At 30.2% G+C, this 22,182-nt stretch overlaps 1 protein-coding gene across 2 annotated transcripts; it reads left to right on the top strand.

Moving 5' to 3' along the window:
* Positions 1-5,721: 5,721 nt before the first annotated feature.
* Positions 5,722-21,536, top strand: LOC111689032 (long-chain fatty acid transport protein 4-like). Of its 2 annotated transcripts, XM_046953997.1 has the most exons (7): positions 5,722-5,951; positions 18,813-19,023; positions 19,091-19,581; positions 19,655-19,805; positions 19,862-20,256; positions 20,563-21,002; positions 21,061-21,535. In XM_046953997.1, exons 2-7 carry the CDS (start codon positions 18,827-18,829, stop codon positions 21,367-21,369), a joined length of 1,983 nt encoding a protein of 660 aa, XP_046809953.1. In that variant the 5' UTR covers positions 5,722-5,951; positions 18,813-18,826; the 3' UTR covers positions 21,370-21,535. The 2 variants fall into 2 exon arrangements, with proteins under 2 accessions (XP_046809953.1, XP_023307303.2); XM_023451535.2 differs by lacking the exon at positions 5,722-5,951 and having other exon boundaries at positions 21,061-21,536.
* The last annotated feature ends 646 nt before the right edge of the window (positions 21,537-22,182 follow it).

The following is a 22,182-nucleotide window of genomic DNA, read 5'->3' as shown; positions in this document are numbered from 1 at the left end:
CTATGGACTAGACTATAGACTAGACTATAGACTAGACTATAGACTAGACTATAGACTAGACTATAGACTAGACTATAGACTAGACTATAGACTAGACTATAGACTAGACTATAGACTAGACTATAGACTAGACTATAGACTAGACTATAGACTAGACTATAGACTAGACTATAGACTAGACTATAGACTAGACTATAGACTAGACTATAGACTAGACTATGGACTAGACTATAGACTAGACTATAGACTAGACTATAGACTAGACTATAAACTAGACTATAGACTAGACTATAGACTGCACTACAGACTAGACTATAGACTAGACTACAGACTAGACTATAGACTAGACTATAAACTAGACTATAGACTAGACTATAAACTATACTATAGACTAGACTATAGACTAGTTTAAGAACTGGTCTATTAACATATTTTCACTACTTCATGAGTTAGCCTATTGACTAGTCTATAGTCTAGTCTATTAACATGTTTGTTTAATAATGTCTTTATTAGTCTATTAACTAACTAAACCCCACTTACGACATTCTACTGTCTTCTCCTACAAACAACAAAAAACAATTTCCATACAAAAGATTTTCATTTCAATACAGCCTGTTTTGGTTGTTTTTAATTTTTTTCTTCCATTTCAATTTTTTCCGTTTTCTTTTTTATTTGCTCTATACCATTTTGAATTTTGGAAAAACAGCAGAAACTAAATCGGAGGAGGTAGAATGACAGTGGCAGAGCAATACAAAACACACATGTGGTGTATTGAACTTTAGCAGATTGTTTTGGCATGTTAATTTACTGATGAGGTCAAAAGGAAAGAAATTGTTGTTATTGTTGTTGTTATTTTCTATTATTATTAAATATTGTACATATGGCACCCAGTGGTGGTTTTATGCGGTTAACAAATGCTATTTTGAAAATGCTGAAGCTCTAAGGAGAATGAGTGCGAGAAACAGTGGCAGATTTCTAATGGAATATTATTTTAGAAAAAAAACTTAGTAGATATTATATTATTATTAGAAATACAATTCATTTGTACAATATCCGCACAATAGAAACTAACTTTGATCCAAGAAAACAATTATTTAAACCGCTTTTTTGGGTCTTTTTTTCTGTATCTTTGCCTTGAAATGTAGACTATATAGTTATTTTGAGCTTGGTAAATAACTGCCTTCAAAAAAAGTTGAATGAGGACCTTTTTAGTGAAATTTAAAAGTCTCTGAGTCATTAGAGATCATTAGAGACCCAGTGCTATTAGGTTAGGATAAAAGAAAAGTAGAGGATTACTCCTAAATTTATATTGGGGCTTTCTTTATATATTCGTTGAAGACCTTATAAAATATCCTATAAACGGTATATCTTCAATGTTTCTGAATGAAACACTGAAGATATACCGTTTCCAGTTAGCGTTCCTGAGCACTAATTAGGGTGTTATAAAACTCCTTTGAAAATTCTTTACAGTCTCAGGTTGTTAATTAAGTCGGTTGCCCACTGGATTCGTTTTTTACTGGCTATTGGCTAAGATCGCCTGGTGGTTCACTGATTGGCTTTGGTTGAACTAGAACTGAACTAGAACTGAACAAGAACTGAACTAGAACTGAACTAGAACTGAACTAGAACTGAACTAGAACTGAACTAGAACTGAACTAGAACTGAACTAGAACTGAACTAGAACTGAACTAGAACTGAACTAGAACTGAACTAGAACTGAACTAGAACTGAACTAGAACTGAACTAGAACTGAACTAGAACTGAACTAGAACTGAACTAGAACTGAACCAGAACTGAACTAGAACTGAAACGTAAAATACTCGAAATTCTATCTCGGTTAGCACTATGTCCTTTATCAGGATGACAGCTTTTGAAATTATTAATGACATTTAATATATTTATATGTAAAATAACCAAGGATAAGGGTTATTATATCATTGTTGTTATATTATGATATAAGTATATACATATGTACATTTAAACAAGAATTAATTGAAATAATAAACTGCAATTTTAAATATATAATTTTACTTTAAAAACACTTTTAATCCTTTTTCTCGTCCCAGAATTAATATTTTCTTCTTAACCACACACACACATACATATAGCTTTCTTAGAAAACAATTTTGACAAATTAATTAACAAAATTCTTTTGGCAAACAAACAAAAATGCAATAGCAATAGTACAACACACACACAACATTTGCATAGTCACACACCCTACAGGTAATTAAATATTTTTTGTATTGTATTGGAAATATGTATGAATTTTCAACAATTTACATGTCATTTACAGAATTCAATACAATTAACAAATGTTTAGGCTGCTTTCCTTCAAAGGGAAAATATATGAAAATACAATACATATTAACATGCATACAAAAACATATATACATACATATGTATGTATGTATGTTTACACATGCTTTTATTTTGTCACATAATGTATATTGGAATATTTATGAAAAAAAAAAACTTATAATAACCCCTACATACAAACATATTTTCATATAATGAAGGCTTTTTAAGTTTGATTGACAGAACTAATTTAGCATCACAGTCAAAAATGGCAGATCTGCTTTTGAATTTATGAATTTTATTGAACATTTTCATGTATAGTTATGTTTTGGCTTGTGTGTTTGAATGTAAATTAATAATACACACACAAACATAAGTACATAAAATCCATTTAAATTTCCATATATCATTGTGATTATGAACACAATACACATCAGTTTTTCTTAAGTGTCATAAAAACATATGCGGCTATTAATATAAAAAAATTCCCAAAAAGTAACAATTTCTACCTCCGTCTTGAACAAATAAGTTGTAAAATGAAATTGAAATGTTTTTGTAATAACGTATGCATGAGTATTTAACTTCCGCAGTTGTTAAAGGTGGAAGAATTCGATAAGCGTTTAGCCGATACACAAACCTCAGTGATCATGTGCCTACCGAACACAGCTGTGTTATAAGTAGTGTTACCAGATTTATGTTTTGTGACAATACATATTGCGTGCCAGAAATTAAATTTTTTTCTTGAAGAACTAGCCCAAAATGGGGTAATAACTAACTAACTAACTAACTAAATAAATAAATAAATAAATAAATAACTAAATAACTAACTAACTAAATAAATAAATAAATAAATAAATAAATAAATAAATAAATAAATAAATAAATATATATATAACTAACTAACTAACTAACTAACTAACTAACTAACTAACTAACTAACTAACTAACTAACTAACTAACTAAATAACTAACTAACTAACTAACTAACTAACTAACTAACTAACTAACTAACTAACTAAATAACTAACTAACTAACTAACTAACTAACTAACTAACTAACTAACTAACTAACTAAATAAATAAATAAATAAATAAATAAATAAATAAATAACTAAGTAACTAACTAACAAACTAACTAACTAACTAACTAACTAACTAACTAACTGACTGACTGACTGACTAACTAACTAACTAACTAACTAACTAACTAACTAACTAACTAACTAACTAACTAACTAACTAACTAACTGACTAACTAACTAACTAATTAACTAACTAACTAACTAACTAACTAACTAACTAACTAACTAACTAACTAACTAACTAACTAACTAAGTAACTTACTAACTAACTTACTAACTGACTAACTAACTAACTAACTAACTAACTAACTAACTAACTAACTAACTAACTAACTAACTAACTAAATAACTAACTAACTAACTAACTAACTAACTAACTAACTAACTAACTAACTTACTTACTTACTTACTTACTAACTAACTAACTAACTAACTAATTAATCATTGTCTAACAATCTTTCAATATTTCGAAAATCAGTTCCCTGGTCGTAATTCCTATACATTTTTCTGTCATTATTCTTTTCTATCATTATTCATCATACTAACCTAAGGATTTCCCATTTCGAGCAGATTTCTCGTCTTGCTCTAATCATAGGATCTTTGTGGTTCTTCGCAAAGTTTCAACATTAAACGGCCTATTGTCGCAATTTCTAAAAAAGTCGACTTATTTTATCTGCGATCGCCTACTTGAAATAGCAAAAGAAAAAATTGTCCTATAGTTCCTTCTCTACCGAAAAACACTGTGCAAAATTTCGAAAAAATCAATTCATCCGTTTAGGTGTCTATTGACTTTAGCCAAACCCTACAAATCCACAAACTAATAAACACATATTTTTTTTACCTTAAAGAAAAATTTCATGCAAAAAGAGCTAATGAAAAAGCAGACACATTCTTTTGTATTTCCATTAAATAATTTATTTTATAATCAATAAATTAACCACATACTGTGACATAAAACAGTTGATTAAATTTACTAAATATTTAAACGACTGCTTAGTGGGAACTCCAGTATGGCAACATTATCATTTTTTTTTTCAAAACAATAATACTCAGAGAAAAATAAATACATTTTGGTGGAGATGGTTGTTATTTTATTGTTGGTTCTTTTGCAGTACAGAGTAGCCAGATATTCTTTTACGATATCCCCGAATTTATAAATATTTTTAAATTTGTGTAATCCTACATGGATTTACATTCCCAAAATGTCTATCTAGCTTTTTACATTGGCTGTGTGTTGAAAACACATGGGGCCTTGAACAAAATGAATGAGTTATTTGAACTTTTCTATTGTGCTCCAGTCCCATATAAGGTTTACCCAGCAGTTCGACGGGACAGTCCCGAACTGACCACTTAACCTACCACTTGTGGTGGCCCCTAGCCACCTGACTACCTAGGTGACCAACCATTTTAACATGGGCTTGTCCTACGAAGGAAGTCAATCGTCACTCTACACCCTACAAAAAGACAGTAAAGTGACGATTGCCTACGCTCTCGCTTACAAAGGGGACACTAAAGTGACGACTGTCTTCATTCTCGTTTACAAAGAGTTTATTTGTGACGAAAGACCAAAAACATACGAATTGCAGTCAGCCAGGTGGTAAGATATTAATGGAACTAAAATTTAATAATTTCAAGTGTCTACTCTCTTGAATACTATGGGACAATAATGTGACTATTGACCCGTAAGATATAAACTTGAGTCAACCAGATGGTGGCATATTAGTAGAAAGTAATAATCATTTCTCCAAAAGATGGGTAAAATAACTACTTTCGGAAGTACAAAAAAAAAAAGAAAAAACTACTTTTAAGAGTATAATCTCTAGGTTACTTGAGGACAATAAAGAGACGACTGTCTCCGCTCCCGCTTACAAAGAGGACACTAAAGTGTCGACTGTCTTCATTCTCGATTACAAACGGTTCATTCGTGACGAATGACCCAAAACATACGAATTACGATCATCCAGGTGGTTAACTATTAGTGGAAATTACTGTCTTTTGCGTATGCATTGACACTTTGTCGAACTGCTGGGTTATATAAAAAAAGTAATTTTTAATTACCACATTTTGGGCTCTATTTTCCGCAATATGGCAAGTCTGTTTACGTATTATCTCTTGGCCCCAAAATATTATATTGACTCACTAAAAACTATTTCTCTAAATACGAGTGCAAACAACAACAGCAACAACACATACTAGAACAACTAGTTGTTACTAAAACTTATCAACAAAAACACAGACTAACAACAACAACAAGAAAAACTTGCAAAGTAAAAAAAGTATTGTTAAGCAACGGCTAGAAGAACTTTATCATCATCATCATCGTTAAATCAGCCAGTAAGTAGTCAGTCTATACGTGAGAGTCGTTTGAAACGGCTGTGGTCAGCTGTTCATGGAAACCTATAAAAGTGAATAATAATAAAAAAAGAAACAACAAAAAAAAACACATATTACACAAATCCGAAAAATAATAAATAAAAAAAAGTTAATTGAACGAAAAAGAAAAAAATAGAAATTTAAACAAATTTACTACAATTGATTAATAACATAATCATAATAAAGAAAATACAAAAGGTATTAAATTATTGTATTTAAGTAATAATAAGAAATGAAAGATTTTGTGAAAAATACAAAAGTGAAGTAAAGAATAAAGAAAATAATGATAGAATAAACCAAATGCAACAATAATAACAAACAGATATATAGACAGACAATTGATAATCGAGTGCGTTTTTTATATATAAAGAATGGAACCATGTAAGGTCGTCGTTTAAGGGGAGTTTGTTAGCTTTCTTACTCCCTCTCCCACCCCCTTACAGGTTTTTTATTCAATGAATTTGTTGTTTGGTTTGGCAAATTTGCTACACTTCAACAAATTAGTAAAAAGCAGAACGTAAATAAGTGCAATCATTTCAATGACAAAATAATACAAGTATGAATGTATAGTCGGGCGTAGCCGATCATATGATACCCTACACCAGTCAGTATGTATGTTAAAAATGGGGATTATTTAAAAAATAAAGCATTTGGTTTGTTTTTTTAACTTTATTTCGGAATATTTTTACTTTTTTTTGGCAGAAAAAGAGATTTTTTTAAGAGGGCTCAAAGGGGAGTAGGGCAAAATATGGCCCTATCCTTAAAAATGTTGGTAGGGGGAGTTAAGTCTTCTTCAATATTATTTATGTAGAATTTAAAAGTGTTATTAGTGTTTGTAAGTGAATTTTGACCTTTAAGTCATTTTCTGAAGGGGAGTTTGTATGGGGGATAGGGTCAAATGAAGCCCGATCATTACAAAAATCGGTAGTGTCATTTAAAGTTCTATAAAACTAAGTTTTGTCGACTTTTGTTAACATAATAGCTCATTTAAATTAATTATAAGCCAAAAGGCCCTATTTGGGGGTACGGTTGTATGGGGGCTAGTCGAAATAATGGACCGATTTTAACAATTTTCAATAGGCTTCGTCCTTGGGCCAAGAGAAGCGTGTGTGCCAAATTTCATCCAATAATCAAAATTGCGACCTGTACCTTGCGCACAAAGTTTACATGGACAGCCAGCCACCCAGACGGACGGACGGACATAGCTTAATCGACTTAGAAAATGATTCTAAGCCGATTGGTATACTTTATGGTGGGTATAGGACGAATATTTTTGTATTTTACAAACATCAGCACAAACCCAATATACCCTCCCCACTAAGTGGTATAGGGTATAAACATGAATATATAGTTGGTCAAGGCCTTCAACATATGTATGCATACAGACTGATCTTCACATAGTTGCTTTAACATGATGTTTGTACCTATAAACGATGTTTTTGTTAAATTTTATTTTGGTAATGTTATTTATAACAGGTTTATTAACCGATACTGATAAGACCCATTACAGTGAAACACATTTTCAATGAATTTGTTCATGATCTGATGATCGACAATTTTACTGACTAATCCATGGATTCGACAAATCTATGGACTAATCTATTTACTAATCTATTGACTGGGGTGCTAACTAATCTAGTTACTACCGATTGACTCAAATTTTTTTCTATTCTATGGACTTGTCAATTGAATATTCTATGGACTAGTATTAATTTGTTTTTAATTTCTCTATAGGTTTAACCATTTGACTAGTCTATGCACTTATCTATTTACAATGCTATGCAGGACTATGGACTAGTAAACCTAGTTTTTGGATTAGTATAATGACTAGTCGAAAAACTGGTATATTGACTAGTATAGTGACTAGTATATTGACCAGTATATTGGCTAGATTATTAACTACTACTATATAGATCAATACATTTCCTAATCAATGAACCACAACTAGTCGATTAACTATTATATTGCCTAATTCATGGACTAGTCTATTCTATGACTAGTCTTTAATCTAGTATATTGATCAGTCCATGGACTAGTATATTGGCTAGTTTATTAAGCACTACTATATAGACCAATCTATTTCAAAATCAATATAATCAAAATCAAAACTACTAGTCTATTAACTAGGTATTATATTGCCTAATTATTGGACTAGTCTATTCTCTAGCGTCTAATCCATTATTTTGCTAATTTTCCTACTATTGTAATTTTCCTAATTGTAATTAAACTACAGGTTGCAATTTGGAGATAATTTAATGAAATTTGGCATATGATCTTCTATGATACCGTAGACATAGCCTAATGGTTAACATCGGTCCATTAATTCACCTAGCCCCTGTACAACTGAACTCGCCGAATAGGAAATTTAAGTTCTCAATTTTCTTCAACAATAAATGGCTCACAAGGTTGCATTGCCAACCTGAAATAATATTAACCCTTTAGTGTTTTTATGTTAATTTGATTCTTTTAGTTATCTGCCTTGAAATGACGTAAACCACTACGTATTTGTTTGCATCTCAACTAAAACCAATAATCAAGAGTGTGCTGCATAAGAGTCATAAAAATCGTAGAACAGACAGAATCTTTTGTTTGTTTTTATAATATTTTATACATATATGTTTGTATATACCTATGTATGTAGTCGTATTGTCCAAACGGCCAACAACAAGTGGTTGTAATTTAAATAACCTAAAGTTATTCTATGGCAACTCAGTCTCAAAAACAAGTGCCATAAGATGTCGCGTGTATTGTGCTACTTTTCAGCAACAAAAATTACAAACAATAAAAACCGGTAAATTGTTGTAATTATTTTAATTTTGAATGAAAATCGTGTTAGGTAATAGAGAATTTATAGGGTAAATGCACCTAATGTCGGCATCACCCAGTAGTCGGCATCTTTTACATAAAAATGTAAATAAATAAGAAAAGCTGTACAAATTTATTAAGGTTTGATCTATATTTCATAGAAAATATATGGTCTTTTTGCTTTATGAAATGAGTAAATTTAAGTAGGATTACTAATTTCCTCTATATTTGACGTTATTTAGTGACAGCTTTGCAGCATTTGTAGTACTGTCAGTTTTCTTAAAAAAAATTTAGTTTTAGTGCCACCTTAAACAAGTGAATATTTATATGAAATTAAATGATTTATTTGACAAAAATTGATTTAAATGAAAGAAAACAGTTGAAATATTCAATTTAAAGTGAAAAAGTTAGTTAAAAATATATTTTTTTGTAATTTTAATCGCTGCCGCCATTAGGAACACAATTTTTTTATGAATTCTTATTGTCGGCATAGGGGTGCCGACTACTGGTATTAAGTTCGATCATACGTTATCCTATAGTCGGCACTCTAAAATTTATTATTTCTCTATAGAAAAATTGGGTATATTACTATGAAAAATTTCTATATAACAATTTTCTCTTCAAAAATTATATGTATTAACAGTTATTTTTGTAAAAAAAATTTATGTATAACACTTCTCTATAAAAATTTATGTATATTACAATTTCCTCTATAGAAAATTGATTGTACAACATTTGTTTCTATAGAAAATTATGTGTGTATACAATTTTTTTCTATAGAAAATTTTATGTATAACAATTTTTGATACAAAAAATTATGTGTATATCAGTTTTCTCTATGAAAAATTGTGTGTATACCCTTTTTTTCTATAGAAAATTACTTCTATAATAGCTTTTTCTACAGAAGATTACAATTTTTTTACTACAGAATATAATTTTCTATACAAAAAAATATGTGTATAACAGATTTTTCTATTAAAAATTTTGCATATTGAAATTTTTTCTAACAAAATTGCTTTTTAACTGTGTTTTTACAAAAAAATTATGAGTATAAAATTTTTTTTCTATAGAAAATTCCTAGTATGACAATTTTTCTATAGAAAAGTGTTGTTATTATAATATCCTCTATGAAACTTATGTTAAATTTTTTCCTATAGGAAATTGCATATTTTTATAAAAGATTTTCTTTAAAAAAACAGTACATATAAACTTTCCCTATAAAAAATTACTTTTTTCTCTAACAAAAAATATAATATTGTACAGAAAATTGCATGTATAACTCTTTTTCTATAGAAAAAAATTTTATTATATATACTTATTACAATTATAATTATGTTCATAACATATTTTTCTACAGAAAAAACGATATTATTACAGTTATTTCTATAAAATATTTTCTTTGGAAAATTGTGTATATATCACTTTTTTCTATAAATAAATATGCTTTTTTCAAACAAAAAATCTACTGCCGACTATAGGGACATTTTTTGTCGAACTTAGGAACACTGGTGCCGACTATTGGAAAATGTGGAGTTTTTAACAAAATTTACAAATAACTAAAAACTAGTTATTTGTTTTTCAAAAAAGGTAAATAGATCTAAAACTTAACTAAACACATAATTGAAATAACTAAAAATCATCGTAATAACATTTACCGACTCTTTAGGGGGATAGTTCGAAAAAGAGAAAAAAGTTAAACTGCCGACTATTGGTACATTTACCCTATCTTATGAAAATTTAAACAAATTTTTCGTCATTTTTTTTTAAATATAAATTATATAAAGTTTTCGGATCAATGAAATCATAAGTAGAACTTATTCCGTTAGCTTGTCATTTAAAAGGCGCGAAACCGTTAAATTAAAGATAATATTTACGTTTATCGTTATCAGTAGATAAATACTTAATAACAAGTGTAAACATTTACTTGTCTGACAATTTTTTTTCGAGATAATTAGTCAATTTAGGCAAACTGTTAAAGGGCTCTTCACACAATCACACTTGATATACGTAACGTCTAAAGAAAAAGTAAAATGAAATTCCATCCGTATGACTAAAAAGAGTCGTATGATTGTGTTTACACGATTGGTATGAAACAATAACAAAGTAGGATGGAAACAGCTGTTTCACTCCTGCTGTAAAACGACATGACGTACTTTTCTAAACAAATCTTTGACAGATCATATTACTTGTGTGCTAGTGTGAAGCCGTCTTTAATAATAACAAAGTATAATAAAATCAGCTGTTTTACATTTCTCCTTTGTGCTTAGGTAAAAATACATCCCTGACCTAATGCAATTTGCTTGTATTTTGAATCATTTCAAAAAAAGGAATAGATTCTGTTATACTACTTGAGTTTTCGTGTGAAGATTGCTTAAATGTAATATCTGCACGAAATATTCGAAATGTGTATAACTTCGGACTGAATGTTGAAGAAGTTTAAAGGATCTTAGATACATTTATAAGAGGATGTGGTTGATCCAAATTGTAGCAATGTAAATTTACTAATCTATGAATTAGTCTTTTCACTAACTTAAGAAGTAGTCTATTGATTAGTCTATGGTTTTGTCAATTAATTAATATTTAGTCGTGTATATTAAATGTTCTACTGAGAAGTCTACTGTATGGTGTCTTACCTAGCTCATTGAATAGTCTATTAACTGGTCTACTGACTATCTCGTAGTCTATGGACTAGACAAGTATTGAAGTACTAGTCTTGCAATTGATATGCAAGCATAGTGGCTAGTCCACTGATCGGTCTACTAAATTTCTTCGATGAATATGCATATATTAATATGTGAACTAATTTGTTGATCAATTTATTGACTATACTAGTATACGGACAATTCTAGATCACTAATCAGTCTGCCTACTAGTGTACTAACTGGTCTAGGGACTATTCTATTTACTAATCTATAGATTATGAATCCGTCTATTGAAAGGACTACGGACTTGTCCCTAGACTAGTCAGTGGACTAGTAGGCAGATTGATCAGTGGACAAGTCAGAATAGTCAATAGCATAGTAAGTAAACTATCAGTAGATTTGTCCGTATACTAGTATTGTCAATAAAGTGATCAACAGACTACTTCAGATATTAGTATAGACATTAAGAACTAGTGTATTTTCTAATCTACGGTCTAGTATTTTAACTAGTCCAGACAGACTAGTCTATTGAATAGCGTGTGTATTGGCTAATCTAATAGACTTTTAACTTGTCCACATATTAGTTTATTGAATAATCTATTTATCTGTTTATCTATTTATCTGTTTATCTATTTATCTATCTATCTATCTATCTATCTATCTATCTATCTATCTATCTATCTATCTATCTATCTATATATATCTATCTATATATCAATCTATCTATCTATCTATCTATCTATCTATCTATCTATCTATCTATCTATCTATCTATCTATCTATCTATCTATCTATCTATCTATCTATCTATCTATCTATCTAGTGACAAGACTGGAATAGTGTATGAAACAGTTTATAGACTAATCTATTAACTAGTCTGTAATCTAGTCTTTTTAGTAAACTATTGACTAGTATACATCTTATTCTTTGTACTAGTCGAATGATTAGCCAGTTAATAGATCTAGTGTCTTCCGGTAGGTTAGTGGTTAGTGTTCTAGTCTGGTAGACCGGAGGGTGGGTAGGTCTGGTGGGTTCGATTACCAGCTGAGGCACTGGTTAAGGAGCGCATAAAAAGCCCGATAGAGACCTAGCTGTATTTCTTCGGATTTGATGTATATATCCTCCTTTCAAAAAACTAACTAACATTAATTGATCTATTGGTTTAGTTAATTGACTTATATATTTAATAAGCTATGGACTAATATATGGACCAGCCTATTGATTATTCTATTATTTAATACTAAGTTTGCCACACATATATGTGTTGCTTATAAAGTATAATTTGTATCTCAAAGATCATGAAAAGCGCGATCATTCTCCCACCATTAAGTGGCAGATAAATGAAAATAATAATAAATTCTACTGAAATTACTTATAAAATAATATAAAAAACACATAAATTTCAAACAATCTACTATTTTTTTTTAATACAAATAATAACAAATTAAATCAAAAAGCAAAAAAAAAACTTTTATCTTTTCTATTAAGCTTGAACGGCAGAAATCAGCCAAACAACACAACCTTAACATTGAACCGAAAAACAATTTAGACATTTTCACTTAAATTTACTACATATACATACATACATGCATATGTATGTCTAACTAATTTCAATTAATGTTTGCAAAGAGACCTCTACGGAAAACATTCTTTATCAAACTATATTCAAGTGATCGCTTATGTGTTGATTTGTTTAAATTTGTAACTTGTAAGTTATATTTTCATGATTGTTTTCAAAGCGTTTGCTATTGTTTTTCTATTTCTTTTCTAATATTCTACGCATGTTTTGTTTTCTATAGAACCCTAAAAGTCAAGTCTATATGATTTTAGATTTGGTTAGTTTTTTTTTTGATCATAATTATTATGCCATACGCACGCAACGATCATTTACTTTGGCGCGCAAAACAAACAACACCCACCGATACTGTTTTTGTTCATAATTTGAAACTGAGAATTACATTGTTAAGAATGAGAATTCAAGGTACATGTACGTTATGAAATTCTTTACTATCTATTTAAATAATCTGGCAATATTGTATTTTATGTAAATCACGCCTGCGTTATGGATCGTTTTTTTTTTTTATTTTCTTGGCAATTGGTTTTGATAATCGTTTTTGGGAAATTTTAAAACGTGTTCAAGTAAAATTTTATGGTCAGGGTTATACATATAGTTAAATCAATTATTATGTCTTAAAGTCTTCTATGCTATATTTTTAACAAATCGAAGTCAAAATTTAACTTCTTGTATCAATATTTATAAACTTAATTCCATCAAGGTCGTTCTTTTTTAATAAAGTTCTAATTACTTCAAATCCACAAGTTAGCATAACAATTAGATTATGATGCAATTTTCTATTGAATTAATAAACATAAAATTGTTCGATTCTTTGATGAATAAGTATCTGGTTTAATTTTGTTTTTAATCTATTCTATTAAAAGTGATATACATTATTTATTAATCTAATTTAGTTTTGATTTATAAATGCAATTTTATTTTTAAATAATTATATGGATTTGTTTATTCAATTAACAATTAAAGCGTTCAGTCATTTGCATTCTATGTAGTCTGAAAATGTTTCCTACGTCAGGCATAATAAACAAAGGGTCCAAGTTAGACCGTTTACTAATATAGAATAACAACAATTATCTTATCATCCCTATAGCAGTTTAATACTTTCATTCCCAAAAATAAGGAATATATATGGTCAGCACTATATAGAACGCGAATACCGCAGAAACTTATATCTCTTATTAAGGAAAGCTATGCACATGCCCGCTGCTACGTTATACACAAGGGCAAACTATATAAACAATTCAAAAGTGGACTACGACAAGGATGTATACTATCGCCTCTCTTATTCTTAGTGGTAATGGAGGATGCTCTGAGCTCCATAAAGAACAATAGTCGTCGAATCTGGTGAAAAATCAACTATCAATACCTGAATTATTTGGCCTACGCTGACGATAAATATTTGATCTCGCAAAGACTCTGCGATATAAGGCAGACTACATTGGATCTTCAGGGAAAAATGAAATGTACGGGACTTAAAATTAACACCGGCAAAACGAAAATCCTGAATATAGGTCTCAGTGAGGGCGAACATTTGAGAGCAGGGAAATAATTTTTAGAAAAAGTCCCAAAATTCTGCCACCTGGGCAGCGTGATAAATAGGGATGGCGGTTCCGATTCAGATGTTGATAGAAGGATCAATAAGTCAAAAGCGTCCTTTATATATTGTCTCCAATATAGCAAAATAACAAGATCAGCCTTCGCACTAAATTACAGATTTTTGAAACAAACATCAAGTCAATACTTCTCTATGAATGTACAACCTGAAAAGTAAGTCGTAGCATTACCCACCGCCTACAAACTTTTGTGAACTATTGCCTCAGAAGAATACTCCGCATGTTCTGGCCTAGAACTATCTCAAACTCGGAGCTACTATAACAAACTGGCCAAAACGGGAAAGCAAGTGGTAGTGGATTGGACATACTAAATATGCGTAGAGATGATGACAATGTGGCCCAGTATGCATAAAGATGGAACCAATTTCACCAGTCAGGTCGACAAGCCGGCAGACCACGTAACACATGGCGACGTTTCACGGAATCTGAAATGAACAACCTATGCTTTAACTGGAATCAATTAATAGCTATTACAAATAACCGGGTCCGTTGGATGTCGGCTGTTATTGGAGCCCTGTGCTCCTGTGTGAGTTAGAGGAACTCTTATATATATAGTCTAATACATGTTATTTATTTTGTTGACAAACTAGACAATAGACTAGTCAATAGTATTGCCAATATATCAGTCAATAGCCAAGAAAATGATCTATACTGTGAACTAGTCAATAGTCTATTCAATAGACTACTTAATAGTCCAATCTATAGAATAGTGTATTGATAGGTCTATGGACTACTCTTCGGAATATTTCATCGGCTTGTCTACGATTAAATCTACTATACTAGTATATTCACTAGTCTTATGAGTTATTTATAAACTAGTCTATTGATTAGCCAATTGAGTAGTCTATTGAATAGCCTATTGACTGGTCTATCGACGTGTATATTTGCTAGTCTATGGTGAAGTTAGTGAACTACTTTAGAGACTAATCTACACACTAGGCCAGTTAATTAATAGTCAGTTGTCTAGTCAAAGGACTAACCAATGATCTAGTCAAAGGTATATCCTATGAAGTACTCAACAGTCTCTGGAGAGTCTAATAATCGCCTGCCTTCTCAATAGACTAGTCATTAGTTTTGTAAATGGATAAATCAATAGTGTACCCTACTGACTAATCTATGGACTATTTAGCAAACAACATTAAATAATAAGTAAGAACTTTATATATTTATGTACATACATATATGTATATAATCTATGATAATCAAAGTAGTGATTCACAAACGACCCCCTTGTGTCTAAATAAGTGTGAATGTAGTTACTACATATTCGCATATATACAAATTATTGTTACGTTTTAGTGTGTCCAATTTATACCTTAAATCAGCTACTTACTCCTGTTTATACATTTAAAAAAATTGTTTTATACACTTACGACAATTTATTTAATTTATAAAATTGTTTCTAAAAATCACTAGTTCCTTTATTATTTTTAAAAAATTCTTGTTATATGTAATACATGAATCTTTTCGATAGTCAAGCTAAACTTCTCTCACTATTTACATATTAGTTAGGTAATGCAAGACAAGGCTGCGTCGCCTGTCTAACATCAACCTTATTTGAGGGGCCTGTATATAGGGACTACTACGGTTATGAACCAATAGATGAGTTTTCAGAACAGGATTTGCACTTATTATTTCCAACTCAGGTTTTATCACGAGCATCCTCAAATTTTTTCTTCAAAAGGCTGAAAATAGGTGGCACATCCTAAACATATGTAAAGAGCTATGCTATTCTGACCTTTATTCTTTTAATCAGAAACGCACAAAACAGGGAAAAGGAAGCGAAGGTATTTCATTTTCTCTGTGAATATGTTCATCTTTCATGCCAGATACTCCATATCTAATCATGGCGAGATATCTGGGTGTAAGCTTAATGAGCACTCGCCAGATGTAGCATATGACAATAAACTGTCTATGTATGTATGTATGTATGTATGTATGTATGTATGTATGTATGTATGTATGTATGTATGTATGTATGTATGTATGTATGTATGTATGTATGTATGTATGTATGTATCTATCTATCTATCTATCTATCTATCTATCTATCTATCTATCTATCTATCTATCTATCTATCTATCTATCTATCTATCTATCTATCTATCTATCTATCTATCTATCTATCTATCTATCTATTTATCTATCTATTCATCAATCTACTTAGTTATAGGGGGTTCTAAATTGGAATCCCATTATTATCGTATAGTTTGATGTGATATGTTAAAGCAATACGTTTATTAGCATAATTAATGGAATATTTAAATATGTTTTTAGGAAATATGAACTGAGTAATAACAAATGTTCTTTGTTTGGCAAACCTTTTTCTTCAACATTTCTTCCAGTGTAAATTATAAACATTATTATTAATGTTAGTTTTCTTATCACAAACTATTAATCTTTTTTTTTATCGAACATGAAAATTTGGTTGTTTTTTTTGGTCACAAACAAAAAGAACTACACGTATTCAATGTGTTTTATTTGCGTAAAAAAATATTGTAATTTTCCAAAAGAAAAATAACAATTTTTTTTACTTAAATTAATTAAATTACATAAATGTTAAGGACAGTGATTTAAGGAAATTGATAAAGAATTTATTTGGACATGGTAGCAAATGGAAAGAAAGGATATCATTAAAAGGGAAACTTCGAGCATTTTGTCTATTACTTCTGAAAAGTGTATAGCTGCTATAGATATATTGAATTCCTTTAGAAATCAGTTCGAAAATCATGTCACCTGATTATTTTAAACTCTTAACATAATCATAAATTGTCTACATAAAAATAAACAAGTTCATAATATAAAATATAATATAAAAACTGTTGATTCATTAAATTTTGTTGATACTATATTATTATAACAGTCCAAAGTTCATTTTTACTATAAATATACTTACAAATATAATGTGAATATTTATTATTATTATTATTATATACTCCCATTATATTTAAACTGAGAATTCAAATTTGCTGATTTTTATTACAGTTTCTTATTGTTCTTTGTGACAATTCTTTAGAGAAAGTTTTTCAAAAGTATTTCAATTATATTTGTAATTATATTTATGTTTTAAATGGGTATTATGAGTCAATGCCCTCTTTTTATGTTTTCAAGTCCCCGATGCTTTAATTATTCAGAAATATTATAATTATTCTACAAATTAATACAATTAACACCGTTATTTACAATTTTTTTTAAGTTGAACTAATAACCTATTGCTATATGCGGCATTATTGTGGACTTATATTTTTGCATTAGAATTTGTCATAGTTGCATAGGGCAGGTTTCATACTACTCAGTTAAACTAGGCTTAACTTGCTATTAGATTAAACTCGAAACAAAATATCGTTAAAAGAAATCAGAAAATTACTATTTACTTTATAATACTTAGATTTTCTTCTTCCAAATCCATTATTTTATTGTTTTTGTTAATTGTGTTTTCTCACTTATAACTAAGGTTTAATTGATCAATTACACTCAGGCCGGACTTCTTACTACTCAGTTAATCTAGGCTTAACTTCCTGTTAGATTAAACTCGAAACAAATTTAGGTGCGTTTTTACCGATGATTGTGTGTTTTCAGTTATGGATCTAGTATCAGTTAACTTTGTTAGTATTGCCAACTTTTCAGTGAAAAACATAAACAACAGCTGTTTTTTGCAAATATCACTTTTGTCAGCTGTAATTCAGACACAGGGTATACAGAGACGTCACGAGCAAAAAGCTGTTTCCCTCTCTTTCGCACAAAACGATTTCAATGAATTTTTTTGCTGTATTTTACATTTCAAAATCAAACAAAAGCTGATTTTAGACTTTTTCAAATGTCAAAAGTGACACCTCTGTATACTTTGTGATTCAGGTCTGAGTTTGAGGAACAACTCTCGCTTCATCACGATTATTTCTTAAGTGCGTTTAAGCTTGTGTTTGTGCTTTCGTATCACCTCAAGTGAGGTTATGTTGATTGTGTGTTCTCAATTACACTCAGTTAAACTTAGATAATACGTAACTTTACTGCTTAAAACAGGTTTAACCAAATAATGAAGATTATCTTTATCGGAAAAACCCGCCCTTAATTTGTAGTAAAAGTCTATTACAGTTTGTTATCAGTAGAACCAATGTTGAATTAGAAATTATTATTCATTCTTATAAGAGCTAGATCCCTAATGTTGTGGGTTCCGAACAGACAAACAGAATTTGGAAAAAAGTTAAAACCTCTAGACAAAAATACAGTTTTTTTTTTTGGATTAGGGCTTGTCCGTCTTCCTTTATAACATCAAAAACTTAATGTCGAGTTTTTAGAAATTCGTCGTTTCCAAATCACTTTCAAAAGTAACGACCACTTTATTTCAAATATTAGACCAATTACATTTCAAAATCTATTAATTGAAATGATCATAAATTATAATCAAAGTTTTCTTTATAATTTCAGATAACTTACACAAAATGGATATTCTTGTGGAATTAAATTTCAAACACAAAAATGCCACTCGACTTTCAATAGCAATTGGTGGATTTTTGGCCTATCTATTGGTTAAAGACAACACCAAATTGAGTATGGCTTTGGGAGCTATATTAGCGTTAATGTTTAAAAATATCACATTTGTATATGCCTTCTTTAGTACCGTTGAACGGGATATAGTGTAAGATTAGTTCAATTCTATTTGATCCGTACTAAGAATAAAATAAAAAATTTCTTGATAATTTCAGAGCTGGTATACGTTTTCTTATCTTAAATATTTACATTTTATATGTGGAAAAGAAAAAATGGTCTATAGCTCGAATATTTCAGCAAAGATGTCGAGAACATCCCCAAAAACCCTGCTTACTAATCGATGATCGTAAATTAACTTTTCAAGATGTGGAAGATTATTCGAATAAAATGGGAGCTTACTTCAAAGATCAAGGTTATCAAAAAGGTGATTGTATAGCCTTGCTAATGGCCACACGACCCGAATATGTAGCCACCTGGTTGGGTCTTTCGAAAATTGGTGTAGTAACCGCTTTAATAAATACCAATTTAAGAAAGGACACCCTTTTGCACTCCATTAAAGTGGCCAAAGCTAAGGCTATTATAGTGGGCACTGAATTGGTGGAAGTTTTTAAAGATATTTCGCAGCAAGAAGAAATTAAAACTCTGCCGATTTATCAGTTCAGTGATGAGGAACAAAGAATCAATGCCAATTTGGAAGTAATGAAAGGTAATGTGATACATCTTATTATACAAATTTAAAACTTTCCTTTTAAGTAATATATTAATCTAATGATTTCCAGGAGCCTGTGATTTAACCGATATTTTGGAAAAACAAAAATTAGAAGACTTATCTATGTATATCAATGATTGTAAACCCAGAGATAAACTTTTATATGTCTATACATCGGGCACTACGGGCATGCCCAAAGCGGCTGTTATTAACAATTTAAGGTTAATATTTATAGAAATCGTTACTTTTCATTTATAACTTTAATGATTCCTTGTAGATATCTTTTCATGGCTGCCGGCACACATCATATGTGCGGCATTCGTAAGGATGATATTATCTATAATGCTTTACCACTCTATCATACTGCTGGCGGTATTGTGGGTGTGGGTAATGCTTTAATACATGGCTGCACGGTAGCTTTACGCAAGAAATTCTCGGCTACCAACTTCTGGAAAGATTGTATTAAATATAATGCCACTTGTGCTCAATATATCGGTGAGCTGTGTCGTTATTTGTTGAATTCACCCACCCGACCCGAGGACACTCAACATAAGTTGCGTTTAATGTATGGCAATGGTTTGAGACCACAAATTTGGTCACAATTCACTACACGTTTTAATATTCCCTCTATTGGCGAGTTGTATGGTTCAACGGAGGGAAATTCTAATTTGGGTAAGTTGGCCTTAAAGTGTAAAATATCGGGGAAGTTTGATTTTTAAGGATCTAATCAAAGAAACTTAATATGTGACAAGATTGATACCATTTTCTAAACGAGAATCTAACCCAGGCGATGTCTTCTTTAATTCCGGTGCAGAATTATCGGAATATAAATATCTGATATACTATTCCACTACAATCGTGTAAATTTTTTTCTGTAAACGGATTTATAGAAAAGGTCCTAACTTCCTATTTTACACTTTGAACTAATAAACCTGATCTCGCTTTAATACAAACTTCCTTTCTTCATATCTTTTCTAGCCAACATTGCCAATCAAGTCGGTGCGATCGGTTTTATACCCATTGTTGCTCGCAATCTCTATCCAGTACAAGTCATACGTGTAAACGAAGAATCTGGAGAACCGCTACGCAATGCAAAAGGGTTCTGTATACGATGCAATGCCGGCGAAACAGGTCTACTAATTGGTAAAGTAGATCCACGACGAGCCGTTACAGCATTCCATGGTTATGCAGATGAGGGTGCCTCAGAAAAGAAACTTTTAAAGAATGTTTTCAAAAAAGGCGATGTCTTCTTTAATTCGGGCGATATGGTGGTGGGTGATATTTTAGGATTTTTCTATTTCAAAGATAGAACTGGTGATACATTCCGTTGGCGTGGTGAAAATGTATCCACTCAAGAAGTAGAAGCCATAATAACAAGTGTCATAGGACTGCAGGATTGTGTGGTCTATGGTGTGGAGGTAAGTTAGATAATACTCATTCCTAAAGAAAAAGAAAAACTAAATTTATTTATTACAGATACCTCATGTTGAGGGCAAAGCTGGCATGGCTGCCATAGAGGATCCCGATCGTAAAATCGATTTAAATAATCTTTCGGTCGGCATACGTGGCAGTCTTCCTCCCTATGCCCAACCATTATTCGTGCGAGTCATGGATCAAATACCCCGTACGGCCACTTTTAAAATGAAAAAACGTGATCTTATGTTGGAAGGTTTTAATATGGATAACATCAAAGATCCTTTATATTATCTCAACAAAGATGGTCTCTATAGACCTTTGACTAGAGAACAATATCAATTACTGCTCGAGGGTAAAGCAGGTCTATAATGATATTTTTTTTGGACTATTCCCTATTTTACCGCTGTGTATATTATATTGTTATTAATTATCCTAGGAAAAGTCATAATTATTATTTGTTTTTTTTTTCTTTTTGTATAGGGAACCATTTTGTTTTTAATATGTTTATAAAAATATTAAATTCCTTTAAATTACAATAAAAGTGTTATGTAGTTAACTTGTTAAAAAGTTTTTGAAGAAATTCTGTAAAAATAATTCATATTTTTTTTTGTAAATTATTATGTTTTTAGTCCTAGAATTTAATAGACAAAAAATAATTAAAAAAATGCCATTTTTATATGAATTTGTTATTGTATTTTTTTTTTTTTAAATTAAATGAAAATATCAATAAATTTAATTTATAAATGTAATTGTTTAAGTAATTAAAAGACAATAAATTTTAGAAATCCAAATTTGTTTACTTATACAACTGGTTGGCTAATAAATCATTAACGGATTTTAAGAATTATACGCAACTCCACTTGTGCTGATGTTGGAACGCACAATGAAATGATAGATAGATAGATAGATAGATAGATAGATAGATAGATAGATAGATAGATAGATAGATAGATAGATAGATAGATAGATAGATAGATAGATAGATAGATAGATAGATAGATAGATAGATAGATAGATAGATAGATAGATAGATAGATAGATAGATAGATAGATAGATAGATAGATAGATAGATAGATAGATATAGATAGATAGATAGATAGATAGTTAATTAGTTAGTTAGTTAGTTAGTTAGTTAGTTAGTTAGTTAGTTAGTTAGTTAGTTAGTTTGTTAGTTAGTTAGT

This window comes from Lucilia cuprina, chromosome 6 (genome assembly GCF_022045245.1).
Source record: "Lucilia cuprina isolate Lc7/37 chromosome 6, ASM2204524v1, whole genome shotgun sequence".
Taxonomy (NCBI): Eukaryota; Metazoa; Arthropoda; class Insecta; order Diptera; family Calliphoridae; genus Lucilia; species Lucilia cuprina.
Note: the sequence above shows the minus strand (reverse complement) of the source record. Positions and strands in the feature narration are given on the sequence as shown.